Source organism: Sciurus vulgaris (genome assembly GCF_902686455.1).
Source record: "Sciurus vulgaris genome assembly, chromosome: 15".
Lineage (NCBI taxonomy): Eukaryota > Metazoa > Chordata > Mammalia > Rodentia > Sciuridae > Sciurus > Sciurus vulgaris.
Window position 1 is genome coordinate 50,191,350 of NC_136476.1, and position 17,963 is coordinate 50,209,312.

Genomic DNA, 17,963 nt, shown 5'->3' on the forward strand with positions numbered 1-17,963 from the left:
AAATATAAGAAAACTTTAACTGTATCTCTTATAGTGACAATTCAGCAGTAGGCACATTAACTTATAGGACATTTTTTCATTACAATTAAAGTTTTTACACATGTGTTTAAAAGGTATTTCTTTAAAAATTATATTTAGAAAGTTCAGGGGAAATAGTAACAGTCAATAAACATAAGATGACATAAGATGCCAACCTCATTAATTTTATCATGATAAAAAAGCACATAATGAAAAAATTATCATTTTAATGTTCTTTTCTAAATGATAGTTTAGTAGTGTTAAGTAAATTCACTGTTGTGAAACAGCTGCAGAAATATTTTCATCTTATAAAATTGAAACTCTATACTCATAAATAATTAACTCACTTCTTTCTTTTCCCTCAACCTCCTGATAACCACCTCTTTCTATGAATCAGACTACTTTTGATTATTCACACAAATAGAATCAAACAATATTTGCTTTTTTGGTGACTGGCTTATTTAACTTTAGCATAATTATTCCAAGGTTCATCCATGTTGTAACGTATGACAATTTCCCTTTTTTTTTTTTTTTTTTTCGGACTGAGGATTGAACTCAGGGGTACTTTACCACTGAGTTATATCCCCAGTCCTTTTTATTTTGAGATAAGTTCTCATTAAGTTGCTTAGGGTCTCACTAATTTGCTGAGGCTGGCCTTGAACTTGGGATACTCTTTCCTCAGTCTCTCAAGTTGCTGAGAATTACAGGCGTGCACCACAGGGCCCAGCTCCTTCTTAGTTGAATAATAGTCCATGTATGAACATACCATTTTTTTGTGTGTACTAGGCCCTCAGCACACGCTAGGCCAAGTGCTCTACCACTGAGCTACATCCCTGGTCCAATCAACTCCTTCTTTCTCCAACCTCATAGAGATAATAATCATTAACAGTTTAGTTTCCTTTCACATTATTTCAATGAAGTTACATCAAACAACCAATACCTAATCTGGGTTCATCCTTTTTTTACAAAATGAAATTGCATCATGCCCATTAGTCTGCAACTTGATGCCTTTATATGATACTATATTCCTAGTATAGAATTCTTGAATGGACATGTGGATCCCTTCCATCCTTTACTATTATCCCACAGTAAAGATATAACATGTTAAAGGGATGGGTATTTATTTATTTTCTCTTTCCCTTATTTTCTTTATCAGTTGATGTCATATCCAAGAAATCATTGCCAAGATCAATGTCATGATGTTTTCCCCTTGTTTTCTTCTAGGAGTGTTAAGTCTTTAACCCACGTTGAATTAATTTTTGTATTCAGTGTGTGATAGCTAATTTTGTGTGAACTCGTTGGACTAAGGGTTAAATATCTCTGGGTTTGTCTGTGAAGGTATTTCCAGAAGAGACCAGAATTTGAATCAGTGGACTGGGTAAATGTTGTAAAATGTAGGCAGGCGGCATTCAATCCATTGTCAAGGACACAAATAAAATAAAAAGGCAGAGGAAGGGCACATTCTCTCTCTTCTTGAGCTTAGACATCCATTTTCCTGTCCTGCGATGGCAGTGTTCCCAGTTCTTTGGCCTTACAACTTCAGCATTTATGCCAGCAGCCCTCTAGAACTCAGGTGTTCAGACTCAGGCTGAATTATACCACTGATTTTCCTGTCTTACAGACAGCAGATCATGGGACTTCTCAGCCTCCATAATTGTGTGAGCTGACTCTCACCTATACATATGTATATGTACATATATACACACATAAATAATATCTGTGTATACAGATACATCCCATTATACAGACACACACACACACACACTATTGATTCTGTTTCTCTGGATAACACTGAACTAACACATGGTGTAAGTGTCCAACTTCATTCTTTTCCATGGGTATCAACTTTTCCAACACCATATGTGGAAGAGACTGTTCCTTCTCCATTGAGTAGTATTGGTATCCTTGTTGAAGAACATTTGACCATTATACTCAAGAGTTTATTTCTAGGCTATTACTCAAGAGTTTATCTCTAAGACAGTTCCACACCATTTTGATTGCTGTAGCTTTGCAATATGTTTCAAAAATCAGGACATACAAGTCTTCCGAGTTTGTTCTTCTTTTTCACAATTTTGATTATTTGGGGGTATCTTGAGATTCCATGAATTTTAGAAAATACTTTCCTATTTCTGCAAAAAACTGCCATTAGAATTCTGAAAGGGTTGTACTCAATCAGTAGATTACTTTTGGATAGTAGCAACATCTTAAAATTAAGATCATCTTCTAATTCATGAACATGGGCCGTCTTTCAATTTATTTGTATCTTCTTTCATTTTTTTCAGCAATTTTAGAGTTTTCGGGTTATGAATCTTTCACCCACTTTGTTAGGTTTATTCCTGAGCATTTTAATCTTTTTGGTGCTATTAAAAGTGGAATTATTTTCTTACAACTTTTTGGGTTATTATATACTATATGGACAAGCAACTGATTTAGGGATGTTGATATTGTATCCTGAAACTTCTCTGAATTTATTAGCTCTAGCAGTTCTTTTAAAATTGTTACAGATTTCTGCATAGACCATCTCATCTGTAAACAGAGATATTTTATTTCTTCCTGTCTGATTTTACTTTTATTTCTTTTCCTTGCCAAATTGTTCTGATTTTTATTACTAAATCCCATTTTATATTTAAAGTAGAATTTAAAAGTACCATTTTTACTTAATATATTAATAAGGGTTTATAGTAACTCATAATACCCAGATTAGGTATATCCCCAAAATGGAGACACAGTGGTTTCTCTGAAGAGAGTTGTATAAGAGGTAGGGGAGAAAAGTAAACAGAAGGAGGCTTACTTTGCCCTTCTGTATCATTTAAATTGTTTAGAGTAAATAAGCATATATTACAGTAACAAATTTAGAGGAATTTTAAGATAGGGAAATGAAAGAAAATAAGTCAACCTTTTTAATCCTACAGACAGAAGCAGAAAACCAAATTTCAGTTCATAATATTGGAACCAAGATTTAAACATTTTCACCTAAAATTTTTTGAAAAAATGAAACCACATTACTTTTCATAAAACAACTGCAATTATATTAACTATGTGCAGGCCTCTTGAGGAAGTCTGATACCTCAGGAAGGACAGTGTGTGTTTTGCTTTTAACATTAGGCTAATTTAACATATTGGTGTTGCAATATGAGGACACAGGTAATGGCAGACACCTCAACATCAGAAATTTTTTTCCTGACATATTTTTCCTTAATTTGCCCATTTTTAGATCATTCTACTATAATGCAAATTATAATAGTTATGATAACAACTATATTTTGTGTAGTATCTCTTTGTATGTACTGTGCTTGGTTCATATATATGTCTCTTACTCATTCTTTCCAAGTTTCATTCTTGAAATAAAATTACCCTTTGACTTCTTTGACAATTAGTAAACTGGAGAATGAGAAAGGCAAACTAACTTGGCTAAAATCCCTTAAACGTAAGTGGCTTGTTTGATGTTGAATCTCAATGCCTACTCTCACTTTCCAATAGCTCAGTGCAGCAAATTACCCCCAACAGAAAAGATATCAGTAGCCCTATGCTCTAACTCTAGCAAAAATGCTAATTATCTGTGTGACCCTGCACAAACCACCCCTCTAGGGCTTAGTTTCCTCATGTATAGGAGGGAGGTTGGGCCACATGATTTCTAAGATGTCTTTCATCTCTAGATGAGACTGACTTTATATTCTGTGGACGACAGAGACCAAGGAACATATCATAGCTCTGAAAAAAGAAATTTAAAAACTACACAGTAGTTGATAACATAACAGAATGTTTGTATCACATAAAGAGCACAACAAATTGTACACATGAACCCACTACTTAAGGAAAAGAATATCCCAACATTTGTGTATGCCTTCTCTTCCCCAGCTTGCTATTCCCCTGCCAAAGATACCACTAGTATGTATTTGATATATATCACTCCTATTTGTTTATTCGGGAATGGTTGCATGACATATGTTTGCTTCCCTAAATAATGTATGTTTAGTTTAACTTGTTTGGGACTTGTAAATATCATATCCTATGACATTTAAGTTTCTCTGACTTTTAAAAAAATTTAATATTGTATTTCTAAGATTCGTCTGAGTTATCTTCTATAGGTATGTTCACACATTTTCATTGTAGGATATGGACCACTGTGTAAACATTATAAAACTTGTTTTTCCCATTCCTTTCTGCAAGGATGTTGGAGTTGTTTCCAGTTTTCTTTGCTTGCTTTGTTATTACAAACATTTATACTATAAACATTATGGTGTGCATATTCTGAAATGTGTATTTTTCTAGGGCATAAACTCAAGAATGAAACTTGGAAAGAAGGCTACATGACAGTTGAATTCTACCACATGATGTCGAATTGTTTTTCAAAATAGTTTATCTGTTTATGTTTTATGTAGCAATATTTAAGATTTTTCATGATTAAATATCCTCTTCAAACCGGCACACTGTTGGACTTAAGTTTGCTATCTAGTGATTAAAAGTGCTCTCTCAGTGTGTTCCTAATTTATAGTTTCCTAATTGCTAAAGGGGCTGAGAATCTCTTCATTTATTTATACACCTATCAAACATCCTACTTTTGAAACGTCTGTCCATATCTTTTGGTCAGTGGGTATTTTCTTTCTTCTCCTGATTGATTTTAAAATGTTTTTTAAAATATTTTTTGGTGATTGTATGTTTTGCAATTATCCTCTCCTACTTTGTGACTTGTTTTTTTACTTTCTTTATAGTGATTCATGATAACATTAAATTAAGAACATAAGTTTATAAAATTTATCAAGCTTTCTTTTATGGTTAATGCTTTAATGTCTTGTTTCATAAATCTGGCCATGCCCCCATGTCATAAAAATATTCTGTTATTTTCTAAAATGGCTTAAAAATTTGCTGTTATAATTAAGTCTTAACATTCTTTTGAATTCATAAATAAGGAATACAAATTTATTTTTAACCACATGGATCTAAGATAGGGTTTATTTGGTTTTTAACATTATCTTAATTATAATGATCAGCTGCTATTTATTGAATAGTTCTGCATTTCCCAGTGATCCTCTCTGTTCCCTGTGATCTTTATTATATCAGATGTATGGGTCTAATTGGAGATTCTGTAGTTTGTTGTTTTTGAGATGGTGATCTCGCCATGTTGCCCAGGCTGGCCTTGAACTCATGCAGTCAAGTGATCCTATTGAGTAGCTGGGAATATGGGAGCATGCCACCACGCCCAGCTTTTTAATAAATCTTAGCACCCAGAAGGCAAAGCCATAATTTTCCTAATTCTTATTCAGAGGTGCTTTGACTATTCTGAGATCATTATTCTTCCATATACATCTTAAAATCAGTTTGCTAAGCCCATTGAAAAGGCATATAAGATTTTTATTAGAATTGCATTAAATATACAGATCAATGTAAGGTGAACTGGCATTATAATGGTATCAACTCTTACTTTCCATGTGCAGGGGTGTACCTCTCTACTTAGGATGTCTTCAGTGTTTCTCACTAACATTTCATCATTTTCTCCATCCACTTTACAAATATTTTATTAGCTTTATTCCCAAATACATCATATTTTTGGTAATATTATAAATGACATTTCATTTTGAATTACATATTGTTTGCTTCCACTAGGTAGAAATGCAACTAGTTTTGTATACTGATCTTACCTCCAATGATCTTTCTAACCTCTTATATTAGTTACAATAATCTCTGTAGATTCCTTTGGATGTTTCAGGTAGGCAATTGTGTTATGTGCCTGAAAATAGTGTTTTGAATACCTCAAAATGAACAGCTCTTCACTTTTACAGCATTCTGACGAAACAAAGGAATAAACTCTGATTTACAAGAAGAACGAACTCACCTGCTTGGTTTAAGGCATCCAAAAAGCCACGGAACCAGCCTTCCTCCTGGAGCTCCAATAGGAATTCTAGGAAAAGTGAGGCAGCCTCCATCGGGCCCCTGTTGTTTTTCTCAGCCTGAATATGCTGCATCTTATCTACAAACAGAAGCAAGAATGACTCATCCAACTGCAGAACTACTCCCCACTGGAAGAAAAGCCAGAAGAGGGCTGCTAGAGCTTCCTGAAAGGGGCAGGGGCTCTAAGAAGTAACACCATTGGCAAGAACTTTAGGAGAGCAGACTCTCTGCCCAGGCTGACTATGCCCATCTGTACCAACCCACTCTTCCCATCTTCCATGGAAACTTGTTTGGTCTGGAAGTCTGAGAACACACTCAGAAAAGAGAGTTTCCTGAAGATATTTGAAAAACTTCTCCACTACCAGTGCTGTGTTAGATGGAAGAACAAAGACTTTCTCTTTTTTCAAAAGGCTGAAACAACCACTGGACTAAAGGAATGAGTGCAGGACTGTTCAAGGGCATCAGTAACAGTTATGGTAGCCTCAGCAAGCAGTTCAAAATGAACAGGCATACCCTCATGGCCCTTTAGGCTTTTGCTAGGAGGGTTGCAAATACAACAGAAAAGGAAAGGAACTAAAATGAAACAGGTCTGCTGGCCGCAATCTCCTAACCTGCTGGTGTTCACTCTAACTTTGCACTCTAACTCCATACCTAACGAGTAGTGACTAAATCACCACCTTAGTATGACCTCATATTCAGTAAGTTTCCATTTTTTCTATAGTTGCTGGAATGCAGATTCCAAGGGAGTGAGCAAGTTGTCTGGCTGGTGAACCACTCTGTTCTTAGAGATTAGAAGAGGACCTGGCACATAATAAACACTCATTAAAGGCAAATTGAAAGAACAGAGGAAAGAATGCCTTATATCCTAGTAATATAAAGGGATCTGTCTTGGTAACCCAACAGTAAAATTAACTGTTTTAAGTGTAAAATTCAATAGTTTTTAAGAGTTACAAACCCATTACTACTATCTAATTTTAGTACATTTTCGTTACTATAAAAAGAAATTCTTTAGCTATTAACAGTCACTCTGCACTCCCCTTTCTGTTTTAACCTCAGGTAATAACTAATCAACTGGGTTCTCCATGGATTTGCCTGTTCCAAACATTTCATGTGAGTGGAATCACAGGGCGTGTGGGATCTGTGACTGGCTTCTTTCACTTAGCATAATGTCTTCAAGGGTCATCCACATAGCATGCATTATTCTTTCCTTTATTGCCCTGCTTATCCACTCATCAGTTGACATGCATTTGGTCATAGCCACATTTTGGCCATTATGAATAGAAAGGCTATGAACATTCAGGCACAATTTTTAGTATAGACATATAAATTCGTTTTTCTTAGGTATACTTAGAAGTGTGAGATTCTCAGGTCATATGGTAACTCCATTTTTAACATTGTAAGGAACTACAGACTGTTTCCAAAGGAAGCAATGTAGGAAGATTCCAATTTCCACATATCCTTGTCAATATTTCTTACTGTCTTCTTCATTTAGCCATCTATATTAGTTTCCTGTGACTGCAATAATAAATTGCCATAAACCAGTAGCTTATGATAGAAATTTATTCTCTCATAGTTCTAAATTTATTCTCTCATAGTTCTAAAGTTCTGAAATCAAAGTGTCAGCAAGGCTACATTTCTACCAAATACTCTAAGGGGAGAATGCAGTTCCTGCTCCTTCCAGCTTCTGCTGGCCCATCACCACCAGAAGATCCAGCTTCTTGTGAGCTCACTTCCCCCAATCTCTGCCTCTGTCTTCACTTTGCCTTCTCCTCTCTCTGGCTGTGGCCACATCACTCCACCATCTACCTTGTCTTTACATGGCATTTTGTATCTGTGTTTGGCTGACTTCTTGGGGTTTTTTTTTTGTTTTGTTTTGTTTTGTTTTGTTTTGTTTTGTTTTGCGATGCTAGGGATCCAACCCAGGGCCTTGTGCTTGCACTCTACCGACTGAGCTATCTCCCCAGGCCCTGGTTGACTTCTTATGGGAACACCAGTCACATAGAATTAAGGGTCCATCCCTTAATGTAGTACAACCTCATCTTAACTAATTATCTCTACAGACACCTTTATAGACCAAATAAGATCACATTTTGAGGTGTTCGGAATTAGGACTTCAACATCATTTTGAGCAATGCAGCTCAACTCTGAGTGGTGACCCACCTCATCACTTACCCCTGGGTCTACAACCCTTCCCTTCATTCCAGTCAGTCTTCTCTGTTCTCTTAACTGGCCTGCCTGCCTCCAGTTGGCCACTCCCCTGTCTTGGAATTTCTACATCTGCTGTTGGCTCTCTCCTACTCTTGTACCTATCCAATCCACTCCTCAAACTACAGCCAGTCATTTTTCTATGATGTAAATTCAGTTAAAACCACTGGCATTCCCTGCTTTGGCCTGCCTCTCAAGCCTCATCTCTCAACCCCTACCTGCCTTCTCCACAACCTAAACCACAAGAATATTTTCTGAATTCCTAGAACACACTTGTTTATCTTTCACCTTGGAAATCTGCACATAAGAAGCTCAGGCTGCAACTACTTGTCTCCTTCCAGTTAATACTCACTCCTACCTTTGACCTCAGTTCAAATGGTACTACCTGAAGAAGTTTTGCCTGTCTTCTCCAGACTAGGTATATATCATGGCTGTGTGCTGCTACAGCACCGTATGGTTTTCCATCAAGGTACTTACTGTGCTTTATTTTAATATTTAGTTAGTTATCTGCCTTTACATATACATTCTAATTTGTTAGGGCAGGTACCATTTCTACTGTGCTCACCACTGATTGCTCAATGTGACGTTTCCTATTAATATGTTTAGTAGATTACTTCCAACCCTAACATAATCCATACAGTTTGCTTATTCAATCAATGTTCGTTCAATCAATAATATGAGCACACAAAAGAATAGGATTCACACCAGTTTGTTAGTGTCCCATCCAAGGATTCTTAAAAGAGATGTCTTCCCCATACTTATATTTTTCAGAGGCCCAACCTACTCTGGTCACTGAGATGCCATTTTATTACTTCTCTTCAAGTACAACCAGTAAGTGGAGGTCCACTTTTGTTGGTAGTATTCTTTCACTTCTTCCTCCACAACTGTGGTTTGGTTTTGCAGAGCAATTAAGGGCTGGAGTTATCTGCCTTGTCCTAACGCAATTTGAAAAACTCCCTCACGTTGAGTTACTTGGAGACTGAAAAGAAGCTGCCAGATTCTCTCTTACCTGGACTCCTTCCAAGCATCACCTCCCTTTCTCCCCTTGGGGGAAGCCTGGGCTCATTCCTCTCCAACAGAAAGCAATGCACTATAATTTACAAAGTGTCTATTTTCCTTGATCGGGTGTCTCAAAATCTGGATGGAGGACTCGGGGTGTGGTTCAGTGTTAGAGTGCTTGCCTAGCACATATGAGGCACTGGGTTTGAGTCTTAGCACTATATATAAATAAACTATGTGTCCATCTACAACTAAAAATCAAATAAAAAAGTCTACATGGAAATGCCTGTACTTCATCCTAAGGTATTCAATCTTGGTGAAGTCCTGCTCCTCTCAAGCTTCCTGTCATTTGGAAGAGTTAAGACCTGGCAAAGTTACCAACTTCCTTTGAACTTGGACAGCATTTTGTACCATGCTGTTTTAATCATGTGTGTATATATGTCCTCACCCTTCGTGCCACCCCTGTCTCAAAAGCTTGGAGTGTTAAGTATACTAAGGAGGAGGCTGGACCTTATTTCTCAGTCTCTGATGCCAGCACGGTACCGGGCACACAGTGCCCTAAATCATTAGCAGAAATAAATGAGACCGATGATTTCTTTCCCCAGCTTTGAACCTAATTCGATTTGCACCACCAAACAAGTTATTCCACCTCGCAGGAACCCAAGTTTCCCCACCGAGGCCTCCAAGGGCTTTTCAGACTCAGGTGATGTCCTGTCTAAAACGCTGTGGGCTCTCGCCACAAACCCACTGTTCCTAGGTTAGCGTACCGACTTAAAAGTAACAAGGCAAGGGGGTTTCGGGGACCACTCACCCTCCCTAAACCAGGGTGCCATGTAGCCGAGAATGTAGGTAGGATCCAGAATCTTCCTGACATAGTCTCGGAAGAGGAGCAGATTGCGCCGCTGCTCGGCCGTCATGCCGGCCTCCGCTCCCCGCGCTGCGCCGCCCGGCCGAGCGCCGGCTGCCTTTAAAGCTGCGTGGGTGCAGAAGCGCGCCGGGAGGGAGGGATCTTCCCAGAAATCGGTCGGAGCTGAGAGGCGGAGCGCAGGGGGACCGAATTCCGAGTGGGAAACCGAAACCGCAACTAGCGGCCGCGGGGAACTTCCCAGCTCCGCGCAGCTCGGTTTCGTTTCCTGACGTCCCGAGGGGGCCGGCTGACCCCGAGGCCCCGAAGAGCACCCCGAGGAATTGCTTTATTTTTACTTATTTTTTTGTTTCGCTTTTATAATAAGTTTACATACAGTGAAACGTGCACAATGTAAGTGTGCCCTACGATGGGTTTTCGAAGACTACACCGGCTTTAGCGCTTCTCCCGCATCAGCGGGGTCCTGTGGTGAACAGTGTTGTTTAAGCGGCAGCTGCCACCTGTTCACCAAAACGCACTCGTCAGGTTGCATCCCCGCCCAGGGAAGAGAGCTCCCACACCCAAGTCCAGTACACGCCGTGGTTTCTTTTTTTAACTTCCTCACAGGTCCATGTGAAATGATTTATTAATGCGGTTTTGATTTTCCTTACAATGATATTGAACATATTTGCTTGTGCTCATTGGCCATTCGTGTAATTTCCTTTGAAAAGCATCTGTCCCTATCTTTTGCTTGGTTTTGGAGGTTTTTGTTGTTGTCGTGTTTTAATAGACTTACAGGAGTTACTTACTCTGAATACAAAGTTGTCAAATAATATGTATTCGAAATATCTCCTCCCAGACTCTGGCTTGCCATTTCATTTTCTTAAAGAGCAGAAGTTTATATTGGCAAAATCTACTTATCAGCGTTTTCTCCTGTCTACTGCTTTCTGTGAGCTTTAATTATCCTTTAATAAATCTTTGCCTTCCTGGAGGTCAATAAGATATTCCATGTTTTCTTTTGGCGTCTTTAGAGTTTTAACTTTTACTTTTAGGTCTATGATTATTTGAAATTAATTTTGTTGGAGTGTGTCATAGAAGTCCAAATTCATCTTTTTCCATACTTCTGGAAACTTTGGTATGTTTTATATATATATAAATATATATATAAATATATATATATATATATATATATCAGCACCATTTGTTGAAAACTTTTCCTTGTTCCGTTGAACACATAATTGTATTGGTGTAGGTCTAGTTTTGACTCTCTTCTATTCTATTTCCTGATATTTTCTGATATTTGTAACAATACCACTCCCTGTCTTGGTCACTGTAGATTTCAAGTAAGTCTTGAAATTCTCCAAATTTGTTCCTCATTATAAAGATTGTATTGGCTATTCCAGATTCTCTACATTTCCATATGAAACTTGTCATTCCAAACAAACACCCTACTGGGTTGTTATTTTAGTCAGGATTGCATTGAATCTCTAAAAGAACTCACACTGACATCTTAACAATATTGTCTTCTAATCCATGAACATGATATTGCTTTCTATTTAACTTAGGTCTTTAATTATTCAGCGACAAATACACCTAAATCAACGTTTTTTTTTAAAAAGACACGTATACATACACATGCACACAACGTATGATATGATGTTGCCCAGAAACTCCAAATAATGAGCATTCTTATGAATTTTTCATTTCTTATAGTTTGCCTGAATAGTCTACTCTGTTCAGATCTGCATGGGGAATAAAACAAAGCTGACAGCAACATATGTATATATACACATTTTTCTGTCCTAAGAGAAAGCATTAAATATGGGTTCATTTAGAATACAATGAGCAAAAAATTCTGATTCCCCTATATCTTGGAGGTAATGCAGAAGGCTAACACATATGAAAATTATGTGTGACCAAATCTACCCTGCCTGTTTGGCCCACAATAACATACCAAAGTTAGAGCAATGATTAATATCCAAGTGTATTTTTTTCACTAAAATTTATCTTCAGGTCAATACCTGAAGAGCTTTGCTTATACTACCAATAGTGGTTTTTCCATCAAGTGCAATATGCACAACAGTTATTTCTAGTCAGAAAAAAAAGGGGGTGATTTCCCCCTGCCCTTTTTTTTTTTAAGTTTTGCACCATTAAAAAAAAAATCCATTTCAAGTAATTTCTTACACAGTTTTCCACTTTATGAAGACAATCTATAAAGGCAAAAAAATAATATATTTAAAGGGTCATCATCAAAATAACCAAATGGATTTGAAATTTATTTTTGTACAGTTTCTGAACTGCCTAGGTTCCATGCCAAAGAGCACTCACAGATGGAGGAAAGGCAGCTCTGACATCCTAGGTTCATATACTTTTATGTATGTAACAGCTTCAGTTCTCCAAAATGCTAGGGTTTTATTCTTTATTTGTTTGTTTTGGTTCTATGTCTAAAACGTTTTTAAATCTCAAAGGTAATTTAAAATTAGGGGGTAAATTCATTTTGAAACTTTTGTGGATAAAGATCATTGAACCATGGCAACTCACAATTCTGCATAAGTGAGAATAAACATCAGAAGGTCCAAAGGGAAGAACCAGTACATGAAGATGCACATCTGGAGTCCTACAACAGTCACAAGGCATTGGGATTCAATTACCCCAATTAACCTCTTCATGGCAGAAGACAGGTGTTTCATGGTGGTTGCAGATTATGACCATTGCCCATGAGATATATACACACCATTACTGCTAATGTCACACTCTGTGATAATTCAGAAATCCAAATTTAACTCCAGAATACCTAAATCTGGAGTATGAATTTAAAGATAGACAATACAAACAGCAATTGATTGGAACTTTAAAGTCTACAGAAGATCTGAATGTAAACAAGGTAATTAATTCTCAGGATAAAAGTGCCCCCTACAAAGAGTCACGGTGTCCAGTCAGATTCCGCAGTGAGTATATGCTGTATCACATTCTATTGAACAGATGTACTTTCTTGTGATACTGTAGGATTAAGATTGATTCTTTATTAGCTTCTCACACACTGACTCCTTTATTGGTAAATATTGTGATATTTCATTAGGTTCCGTGAAGAGGTAAGGTGGGACATGCATTAAGTTAGCAATTTTGCTCTCTTGTGATCTTATAACACATAGGTCTTGTCTACCTCCTTGTAAAGCCTCCCACCAATTTTCAAGAAAAAATGCAACAGCAGAAAAAAAGCTAGACGGTATTACTCTTAACTTTCACACTCAGGCTTGAAACACCATGATAATAAAGTTCATCCTCAAACAAGAGAACTTCTTCAAAAAATTGACTGATCTCTGGCTTTTAGTTTTTCTGTATCTATATGAGCTGTTGTAGGCATCTTTCTACCTGAGAGATTCTCCAAGTTACATTCCTTTATAACCTTTATAATCTATCCTATAGGTTCAATTATGTGGTTTAGTAAGTTCTTTGGAGTGTCACCTTCACTCCCGCTTTCCTGCCACTCTTCCACACGGGCTTTAAGCATTCCCTGGTAGTTGATTACACATCTGAATGCATCCTAGCACTGAACTCAATCCCAAAGTCAGAGCCATGCTGGATTCCTTCCTCTCTCCTTTCCTTCCTTTCTTCCTCCCTTCCTCCTTCTGACTTCTGATTTTCATCTGTTGTGGTCAGTGAGCAGATGCTATAAGATTTCAGTCTTAAAATTTTCTGAAACTTGTCTATGGTCCCACATGTGGACTACTTTGCTATACATCAGATGCACATAAGAATGGATGCTCTACACTTCATGGGTATAGAGTTCTATTAATGTCAGTTATGTCGGATTGGTTTATAAAGTGATCTAAGTCTCCCATATCTGTACTAATTTTCTGTCTACTTGTTCTATCAAGTACTGAGTGTTAAAATCTCCAACTACAATTGTTGATGTGTCCATTCGTCCCTTTTGTTCTATAAGTTTTTGGTTCCTAAATCTTGTAGCTGTTGTTTGATGCATTCACATTTAGGATTGTTATGTCTTTCTGATAAATTGTCTCTTATCATTATGAAGTCTCTTGTGGTCTCTGGGAATACTTCTTACATCAGTCTACTTCATATGATATTCTTATAGCTACATCAGCTTTCTTATACCTACTATTTGCATGGTATATCCTTTCCCAACCTGTTGCCTTCATCGTGTCTGTTCATATTTAATATGCATGTCTAGAATACAGCATATAGTTGGATCCTGCCTTTTTAGCCAGTCTAGCAATCACTGTCATTTAATTAGAGGATTAAATTCATTTACATTTAATTACCAATATGGTTTAGAACTTCAATTTTGCTGTTTGTTGTATCTGGTTTTGTTCTTTTCCCTTCTCCATTCTTTTGATTTGGGTTAGTCAAATATTGCTTTACTTTTCTATCTTTTAGCCATAACTTTTTGAATTCTTTAGCCATGTCTCTAGACCACACAATGTGTGTGTGTAGTTTAGTGGTTGTTTTAGGGATTACAACATGAATCCTCCATTTACCTCAGTCCAGAATTAATATCACGCAGGTTGAATATCAGTTCCTGATAACCACATAATTCCATCTATACTACCCATGTGCTATTGTCAGAAATTTTATTTCTGTATGTTGTAAAACACATAATATTGCTGTAAATACATCTTTGTTTTAAATAGTCTGTCTTTTAAATAAGAAAAAAATTAGTCTTTTCTATTTTGCCATGCTGTTTACTACTCTGGTGCTCTTCATTCCCTCTTGAAGGTACTGGTTTCCATCTGATGACATGTCCTTTCTGGCTTCTCTAATCTTTTGTGAAGGCTTCCAGTGAATATTTCATTTCAAACACTTTTTTATAGTTAGGATTTCCATTGGTTCTTTTTTTTCCCTCTACTTCCTATGTCTGCCTATTCATTTAACCATCTTTTCTCTGGATAAGTTTATGCGCATATTTTTAAGTGTCTTTAAAGTCCTTGTTTGCTAATTCCATCATCTGTGTTATTTTTAAAAAATTGTTAGTTTTTTTTCTTAACTCTGCATTTCTTCACATATCTAGTAAATTTTTGCACTGAATATTACAGATATGTTATAGAATCTCTGGTTTCTATTATTCTCTAGTGTGTTGCTCTTTGTTCTAGTATGCCATTAAATTACTAGCTGATCACTTTGAATTTACAGGAGCTTCACTTAGTTGTTGTGGGAGGTCTGTTTCAGTTCCGCCTCTCCTCCCCTTTTCAGGAGGTGCTGGGAGTCAAACCTAGGGTCATGGATGTGATAGACAAGTGCTCTACCACGGAGCCTCCAAACCCTCAGTTTTGGCCTTAACCCAAGTTGTCCTGGGTCATGGTCTTCCCTGCTAAGGTGTGACCCTGCAGGGGTTTCAGTGAAAAGCCTACATATTTCTCAGTCTCTCTAGGGACTCATCCGCCCAAGAATCTGTCTTCCATGTGATGGCAGCTGATGTTACCTGTTGAGCTTTTCCCTGTCCAACTATTGCTTGTGGGGATTCCTGGCAATCTTCCCTACAGACTTTTTGGGGTCAGATAAATATCTGAGTGAACCTTTTACATATAAATTTTAGGACTCTCCTTCCACCTTTCGTTCTGATAGTCTTCCCTCAAAATCTGGTTGCTCAGGCTGTTCCAGGGTTCATCTTCTAAGACAATGACTGCAGTTTTCTGCTTGCATTCTAGTCTCCATCTAGATGGGGAGGGACCTCAGATGAAAAGCCAAATAAATTATTCTCATACAATGCAATTACCGTATTTCAAGAGCCAAATTCTCTCCAATTTCTGCTTTTTTATTTTTCTTCAGTAACTTAAAGGTAGTTGTTCTTTATGTTTTGTCCATGTTTATAACTGTTATCTCATACAAGCCACTACCTGGGTGTGAATTTTTAACTGAGGAAAAGAAATCGGACCCCAAATTTCGTTTAAAAAAGACATGTCTCCTTCTATGCTCCCAGTGTGAAATAACATACACTTGGATGACAATGAATTTATTAAAAATCACTTATAATATATATCTGAAAGAACTGAAGCCCCAAAATGGAATCATTAGGCAGATTCATAGGTAAAATTTGACAAAGGCTGAGAAAGAAGGGGGGTGTCACAGAATGGTAGGTCTCAGACCCCCTCTTAACTTAGGCATTAATTTATTCAACTCATTTACAGAGTATCTACCGTATGTCAGGTACTGTGAAAAGCACATAACATACAGAGATAAATGAAAAAGAGTCTCTTTTGTGAGATGAAGACAATAAAGATGTTAAAACACATCTACTTAAATAACTGCCAAATGTGAAGTAATATGGAGAAAACTATTTTGATACAGTGGTAAAGGAATACGTTTCTGAGCAGGACACATTTTAACTGACCCAGCTATCCCACTCCTTGGCCTATACCCAAAGGACTTAAAATCAGCATACTACAGAGATACAGTCACATCAATGTTCATAGCTGCTCAAATCACCATAGCCAGATTGTGGAACTAACCTAGATGCCCTTCAGTTGATGAATGGATAAAGAAACTGCAGCATATATATATACAATGGAATATTACTCCACCATGAGGAATGATAAAATTATGGCATTTGCAGGCAAATGGATGAAATTGGAGGATATCAGCTAAGTGAGATAAGCCAATCTCAAAAAACTAAAGGACAAATGATCTCGCTGATAAGCGGATGAGGACATATAATGGGGGGTGGGAGGGGTTAGCATTAGGGTTAGGGTTAGGTTTAGGGTTAGGGATAAGGAGGGTGGTAAGAATGGAGGAAGGAAGGACTGTATAGAGGGAAAAGAGGGGTGGGAGGAGTGGGGGGGAAGGGAAAAAATAACAGAATGAATCAAACAACATTGCCCTATGTAAATTTATGATTTATAATAAAAAAAAAGAATGAGATGGGATAGGCTACTCAAAAAAAAAAAAAAAAAAAAAAAAACCAGCAGCAAAAAAACAAAAACAAAAACAAAAACAACAACAAAAAAAAAACAACAGGGGAAGGATGCCAGGCAGGAAGACAGAGTGCTCAAATGGGTTTAAAAAAAAAAAAAAGGAAAAAGACATCTGTATCTGGAACTTTGAGAACATGGAGTAAATGGTATGCAGAAGATGTGAAAAGATAAACAGGGTCTTTAAAGTAAGGAATGAAGTCCAATGGGAATGCATTGCAGGGTTAAGCAAGACAGAATCAGACCACATGTTTCAAAAGACCTCTCTGGCTTCTATACAGAATGAGATCAGTTGGAAGGTGACTCAAGTAAAATATGATGAGGACCTAGATAAGAACAGTGGCAGTGGGGACTATAAGCAGTAAATTGAGATATACTTTAGTGATAGGATGGAAAGGAAGAGGAAAAAATATACATTCAGGTATCTGGTTGGAGAATGGTACAACCATAACTAACATGGAGAGGGGTTTAGAGCTTACTGCATTCTAGTGTGGGAGACAGGTAGATGTTAGATAGTAATAAGTTCAGTGAGCAGAAATAAATCAAGATATGGGAATGAGCAGTAATGGAGGCTGCTTAGATAAGTTGGTCAGAGAAGACCTAATGAAGAGGTGAAGCAAGTCTTTTGGGCAAAGAGCATTCTACTTACAAAGAACAGAAGTACAAGGCCCAAAGGTAGGAGGAAACTGGTCCTGAAAAAGAAAAAGAGGTAGACAGGATTTCTAGAGTGGAATGGATTGGGGAAAAAGAAGTGACCAAGGCTAGTTACAATGGCTTTACAGAATGTGATGAGGACTTTGGTTTTAATCCTAAATATAATAGGAAACCATTGCAGGATTTTGAGAGGAGTAATAACATGATCTGACTCCTGTTTTTAAAGGATCACTGTGGTGACTTGAGGAAAAACAAAATCAGGGGGACAAGGGTATAAGAAGACTGGGTAAGAAGCATTTGCACTAGTCCAAGTGAGAGATGGTGGCATTTTGGACAAGGATTATAGGTAGTAATGGTCATGGTGAATTTGCAGGATATGTAATCCTAAAACCCCATACAATTTATTAGTCAGATGTGTAGGATACAAG

The 17,963-nt window shown here is 37.3% G+C and overlaps 1 protein-coding gene and 1 pseudogene across 3 annotated transcripts in view; both read right to left on the reverse strand.

Annotated features, from left to right (window-relative positions):
• RIGI (RNA sensor RIG-I) overlaps window positions 1-10,173 on the reverse strand; it is a 49,888-nt gene extending 39,715 nt beyond the window's left edge. For both annotated transcript variants that reach the window (XM_079112200.1, XM_079112201.1), the window contains exons 1-2: window positions 9,923-10,173; window positions 5,852-5,986 (exon numbers count right to left, since the gene is read on the reverse strand). In XM_079112200.1, the coding sequence (XP_078968326.1) occupies window positions 5,852-5,986; window positions 9,923-10,028 (241 nt within the window). In that variant the 5' untranslated portion in view covers window positions 10,029-10,173. The remainder of the gene's footprint in view (window positions 1-5,851; window positions 5,987-9,922) is intronic.
• Window positions 10,174-10,392: 219 nt separating this feature from the next.
• Window positions 10,393-14,115, reverse strand: LOC306645539 (TIP41-like protein; annotated as a pseudogene). Its single transcript has 2 exons — window positions 14,110-14,115; window positions 10,393-13,681 (listed from the first exon to the last, which is right to left on the reverse strand). The product of its transcript is annotated as a TIP41-like protein (transcript).
• Window positions 14,116-17,963: the final 3,848 nt, after the last annotated feature.